This window comes from Microplitis mediator, chromosome 5, assembly GCF_029852145.1.
Source record: "Microplitis mediator isolate UGA2020A chromosome 5, iyMicMedi2.1, whole genome shotgun sequence".
Classification (NCBI taxonomy): Eukaryota; Metazoa; Arthropoda; class Insecta; order Hymenoptera; family Braconidae; genus Microplitis; species Microplitis mediator.
Window position 1 is genome coordinate 19,352,251 of NC_079973.1, and position 6,844 is coordinate 19,359,094.

Sequence of the window (6,844 nt, forward strand, 5' to 3'; positions counted from 1 at the left end):
CAGACATACCTTGTATGTGTTTGTATGATAAACGGTGAAGATACAGAAGCAAATGGATTTAATATCGCATTGTATATAAAACGGAGCTACATAAGATCAGACAAAGTGTGTAAAGTCTCAACCGGATTTGTTTGTATTCGAATATGTGTTGCGGCTGCGCTCCCCACTATTATTTATTTCAACCAACGCTGAGCTTCTCTCTGTTTGCGTTGTTTGCTGTCAAACATTGGGCACAAACATAATACCGAGTGGGGATCTAACTTGACAACAATCCACTGCCATTGGTTGAGTATCAAAGTACGGGCGCGTCTTATAGAAAATTTAGGCGGGGCTTAACTTGGTTATATAAGGGTCTGAGAGGGTGGGAAACCGACAGAACCGAGAGATCACTCGAGCAGCACAGTTCGACACTAGTTCAGTTCAGTTTATCACGGATTCACAGTGAAGGGATTTTGTTCTCTTGAAAAATAATCATCATTTTTAACAAACTATAACTTGTATTAATAAATCAAGTTTGTGTGGTGATCAGTTGAAGTGATAAATAAAAGTGTTTTTATTTATTTTTTATTTCATTATTGGATAAACTGTTTGTTAATTTTATATTAGTGACTTAAAATGGTTAATATGGAAGGTTCAAGTGAGCAACACACTGTTACGGCATCTCCGCCACCAGTGCGCACAGCATTAAAAACGAACTTTAGTATTCGGAGCATCTTACCAGAAGCATGCTCTGGTACGCAATCCTCAACACCCGTGACAAGTGAATCTATTTCGGTATCAGATGTATCTCATGTTGACGACAGTGGTGATGAATCAAGTGATTTGGATGTTACTGGCGACGGTGCTGAAACACCGCCGTTAGATTGTTCAAGAAACGCATCATCATCATCTGATAGTCCATCCAGTCAACAAAATTCAAATAACGATGAGAGTAAGAAAAAAACTGAAAAACCGCCATACAGTTACAATGCTCTCATCATGATGGCCATTCGTCAAAGTCCAGAAAAACGTTTGACATTAAATGGTATCTATGAGTACATCATGCGAAATTTTCCGTATTATGAAAATAATAAGCAAGGATGGCAAAATTCAATTCGTCATAATTTATCATTGAACAAGTGCTTCGTAAAAGTACCACGTCATTACGATGACCCTGGTAAAGGCAACTACTGGATGTTAGATGCAAGTTCTGAAGATGTATTTATTGGTGGAAGTACTGGAAAATTACGAAGAAGAACAACAGCAGCATCAAGATCGAGATTAGCTGCATTTAAACGTAATGTTCTTATGAGTACAATTTATCCAACTCCATATGCTCCGCATGCGTGGCCAGGATCTATCTATACATTACCGTACTTACATCGTGCGGCGGGATATCCACCGGCAACTGGTCCATACGGAACTCCAGCTGGTTATCCAGCAAGTTTGTTACCTGGTGCTGCAAATGCTGGCATGCCTTGTAAGCCACATGCACTTCCAGCATCAGCAGCACCTTCTGCTCATGGAGGATTTTCCATGGAAAGGCTGCTCCAATCTGCCCCAGTTGGTTATTCAAACGGTATACCAGCACCTACTGGTGTACCAACGCCAACAAATCCTTACGATTTCTATGCGACACTGAGGCATTTGGCTGTACAGCAACAGCAGCAGCAACATCATCAAGCTGTTTTCGGACAGCCACGGTACCACTTGGGACAGCATATTCCGAGTCAACCAACATCGACGACGGCATCTCCAGGTAGCAGTCCCGAGCCAATGTCACCACATTCACCACCAGTATCTCTTTGCAACTCCGTCGGACAACAGACACGACAACTTCAACCAAATTCCCCCCAATTATTACTTAAGCCTATAACTGTTCTTACCGGTCGACAAAGTTGAATTTATTAGATTCATTTATTATTTTAATTATTAATTTTTTTTTTTATTCAATTCACGTAAATTATGTTATTTAAAATAAAAAAAATTAAATTCAAAAGTGATTATTGACTGGATTTTTCTTTTAACAAAAGTGATATAATTTTATATAAATTTGAACAAGTAGATTTTTTTGTTTTTATTAATTATTGATGAGTTTGATAATGAGTTGCAATTACCAAATTTGAGGCTATGAGTCTCATGAGTGATGATATTAAAAAGTAAGAATATAACTTATATATATTATATATATATATATACAAATATATATTATATATATACACATATATATATATATAAAATTGTACATAGGAATTATAATTATGTATATATTATATGTATTGATAAACTTATGCACCAATAAATGTATGAAGTTTATCATCAAACTCTCGTTATGTACGATGTGTATTTGTACTGCAATTGATTTTGTTAATAGAGCGCTGAGATGTAAATAATTATATAGAGCGAGGAGAGAGAGAATAAATAGATAATTAATTTTATTATTGATATCTCAATATCAAAATTTTTTCTTGTATATAAATGAAGCAATGAGAGGGTGACAGATATTGTCTGTATAAATGTGAAAATAAATGTTCAAAATTTCATTTTATATAAATTATTTGTTTTATTATTTTTAAGATCATCAATTACCTAAACCCTTTAGATTATTTCTTTAAATTTAATTTTTTGCTTAATTACCTAAAATAAGTTATTCATAATTTTTATAGCTTAGTGTAATAATATTTTTTTCAGGTAGACAATAGTCTCATTTTTTTTATTACTCGTTGTTTTCATAAAGTTTTTAAACTTTTTAATTGTTTCGTCATTATCGTCAAAAATCAATTAGCCAGCGGTTCTTTCGTTTCGATGTAATTAAGAATAAAAGAATGTCAATGTCAAAGTAAGTACCCAAAATATTGAAAATGATAATACAGTATATTTTAGAATACAGTAACAGTAGCTTGAATAATATTATTGAAATAGAGAGACGGTATAAACAATATTTCCAAGATAACTTTCTTGTTGTGTATGCAGGTAAACTGTTTATTGCTCTATCCCAAAAATGACCATAAACTAATATTGTGACCTTCAGAAAAATATTTCTGTTTGTATTTGAACCATGTTGTTGGGGTTCACCATCTTGTTGGGGGTTTAATGTCTTCGGCCAAAATTTGGCCTTCAAGTGTCTCTTCATTTTTAAATTTCTCCGAGTAGTAATATGAAGATAAATTGATGGTTTATTGCTATTCGTTAGAAAAACCAAAAAAAAAAAAAGCTAAGATTTTTGAAATTTTTTTTTTTAAGTTGAAAATAAATCGAGCTGATGTTTACTATGTAGCATTTTTAATAATTCAGATTGTGCATACATTCTTTCTTTGTAATTGATCAGCCTATGACGTTTGAGCACAGAACTGAGTGAAAATATGTATTATATATTGATTGAACGTTATGAACTATTAAACTCAATCTCTTTACATTTACCGTAGATAATGTTCATCGACTGGTGTTCTAATGTCACGATACATTAAAAAATATTACACTATTTGCATGCATGCTTTAGCTGACATTTCATTGACACCTTACAACTTACATTTATTTATATCACATGTAATATCATACACGTACTAAAAACTATTAACACACTTTTTTTTAAGTTCAGAACATTCATAGTTATTCTATAAGTATCAAAATATATATCCAGTAACTTTTTATTTAAATTTTTTTAGTAAAATATTGAGATTTGATCCGATTAAAAAAATAAAAATATCTAGTGTATAAATGACAAATATTATTATCAATTTATTGAAATGAATAATCCATAAGCTCTATATATAAAATATAATCAAATTTATTCATCTGAATAAAAATATTTAATACGAAGAGTCTTGATATTATTAATGAAAATCAATAAAAAATGAAGAGATTAAGGATGAATGACGTTTTCAAAAATATTTTAGATTTTATGATAATAGTTTATTTCTTATAATTTTTAAAAATACTCATAATATTTTGGTTTTATAAATTCTCATTATTCTAGGTTTTTTTTTAACTTCCCGTTAAAATAATTGAAAGTTTAAAAAAAAAAGGAAAGACAGGTTGCAGTCCGATTTTCGAAAACCGAGTTTTGAACAGATCTCAAAGTTTTGAGGTCTTAGGAAGCTATAGTCAGACTATTTTCAAGATAATGCCCGAGTGTATGTATGTATGTATGTATGTAATTAATTTATAACTTTTGAACGGATGAATCGATTTGGATTTTTGATGCGATATTCAAAGCGGCTCGACAATTCCTAGATTCTGTAAAAAATTTAACTCGATCGGTACAGTGCGTTTCGAGGTATCCCAAAAATTTTTTTTTTCGAAAAGGTTTTTTTTGAATAACTAAACATTCTTTTTTCTAAACAACGTTTTTTCTAATAAATTCGAAATTACTGAACCGATTGAATCCAAAATTTTTTTCGACGTGAGAAGCTGGAAATTGCGTCGAACGTCGCATTAAACACCAAAATCGTTTAATGAGATCAAAAGATATCGACGATGAAAAATTTAAAAAATAACAATTTATCTCATTTTTTAGTAATTTTTTGAATTTTCGTAACTTGAGACAGAACATAACTTTTTTTGAGCTTGAAGAAGTTGTAGGTTTGGCTCGCACGGTCAATCGTTTTCCACGTTTTTTTTTTTTTCAGATAATTTTAATAGAGAAATTGTAATTGAAATAATTTATTACACTGGAAAAATGGTTAAAAAAATTATTCAGTGTTTTATTTATGACGCTCTTGCGGACTCGTTGCTATTAAAAAATTATTTGATACATACTCGGCAAGTTTAAATACGTTTAATAACAATATCAAGTCTACCCTAGAACCAAAATATAATTTTTAAATGAATAAATATCACAAATGACTGTCTTAAAAAGCAAAATTTTTTTATCGTACAAAAAAATTAAAATTACTTTGCTCGAGTGTAAAATTGAGTTAAAATTATTGTCTACATAAATTTCCATTTGGAAATTTTTCCAGTGTATTAAAAATAATAACAATTTTTCAATGTAGTCCACTTAGAAAATGAAATAGCATTGAAGATAATAAAATAATATACACAATAATAATGATCAACGTATATCAATATATCTATATAGATGTATATTTATTTGTATAAATTAGCTACATGTAATGGCACATAAGTTAACACGAAGTAATACGCGTGCACATATCCAGATGAGTTTACAGGGCGCGTACACGGTGCGGGCGACAGTATATTGGTATGATACATTGAGACAATGAGGCGTAAATAAGATAATGGTCCACGCTCGCGTCCACATCGTGGACTTTAAGCGCGTTTGAAGGGCCCGTACTCGCCTGCTGTGCTCTTGTTCTGTACATATTATCTAGCCAGTGTTATGTAGCCTATATATCACACAGTAGATCATCACAGCATAGTAGTGCGACTCAAATGAAAGTACATATATTTACTTTACACTCCATACACACACATACATATATACGATAATACGTAAGGAGAGAAAGAGTTGGTAAGTGAATGAGTATATTCGCGGAGAGGCAGAGTAGAGGGACCGGTTCAAATCAGCAGATGGGATTGTGACCCGCGCAGCCTACCCACTGGTAGACGTGCTTCGCATCCTTATATACCTCTTGACTATATATTTATATATATATATATATACGTATACACATAAATTATTGTAAATATGTATGTGTATGTTGAACTATGTAGACTGGCCTGTACCACTCTCTTATTAAGGTAATTTTGTATGGTCTACTCGATCATCCAGTATATATGTACATATATATACATATATGTTGTCTCGAGCCTTATATATATGTGAGCCACCCGAGGCACCAACGACGTTGAGTAGAAGATTTAGGGTTTAATTCAGGAGTTACACAAATTATATATACACTAATGCAGTAATGTTTAGTTTGTCTAATGTATTTCATGTTAAGTATACATACATATATATATATATATACATATATATTATAAATGGGTGACTCGTCAACAAGACGCGCGTGGGTTCTTGCGAATTGAACTTTGGATCATCAAATTCAGATGCTACTTAATATGATGATGATGATTCATATTTAGCGAATTTTTTTTTTGTATGTGTTTATGTTATTTATTTACAAATCAACAAGACAAAATAGTATTTGACATAAATATTTAAGGTGGAATTTAAAAGTTGAAAAGTGTTTAAACAGAAAAAACGTTTAATTGTTTGATTACAGTCTATATATTATAATAATAATACTATGAACGGTTTAGTATAATGTATAAAAGAGTTAGTGAGAATGTAGTAAATGATCTTGTAAACAGATTGTGAGAGAGTTTAGACGAGTGTGGCGGCGTTTTATGGTGGGATGAATAACGTAATGTAGGAACGGAGAATAAGTTGCATAGCGTCACGTAGTGTACATCAGCTTGAGGGGACAGTAAACACTTGCGTGGCCAATTGCGCCAAGTGGCGAGTGGTCTCTGTGCTGTGTCGCGCACGACAGCTTCAATGCGTAGGTATTTACCCATTGCTTTTGCGCGGTGCCGTCTTATCCATCACGAGCAATCGCATTTGCTTCATGCTAACCGTATAACGCTTTTGTAATCAACCTATATACATACATGCATACATATATTTATTAACGTGACGTTTTTATTTAGTTTATTATTTATTAGTAAACAACAAAATTAAAATATCGTCCACGATACACATTTTTATTGTTCAATTCTATTTTTGAAGATATCATTAAATTTTTTAAAAACAACTTTTATGATTCATATTATAAAATTAATTATATGACAATAAATTAATTTTATATTGCTTACATATTTATATACAGATAATGATTTTTTTTTTTTATTTATTAAATCATTTTTTTTTAAAGCTTATCATTTTGGAGAGGAGGAGGGG

The 6,844-nt window shown here is 31.6% G+C and overlaps 1 protein-coding gene across 1 annotated transcript; it reads left to right on the forward strand.

Annotated features, from left to right (window-relative positions):
* The first annotated feature begins 355 nt into the window (after nucleotides 1-355).
* On the forward strand, nucleotides 356-2,533 carry LOC130668034 (fork head domain transcription factor slp1-like). Its single transcript, XM_057470021.1, has one exon. It carries the CDS (start codon nucleotides 616-618, stop codon nucleotides 1,879-1,881), a length of 1,266 nt encoding a protein of 421 aa, XP_057326004.1. The 5' UTR covers nucleotides 356-615; the 3' UTR covers nucleotides 1,882-2,533.
* The last annotated feature ends 4,311 nt before the right edge of the window (nucleotides 2,534-6,844 follow it).

What these genes read in the sequence shown, in the direction of transcription:
- LOC130668034 (XM_057470021.1), top strand. Translation starts at nt 616, where the DNA reads ATGGTTAATATGGAAGGTTCAAGTGAGCAACACACTGTTACGGCATCT.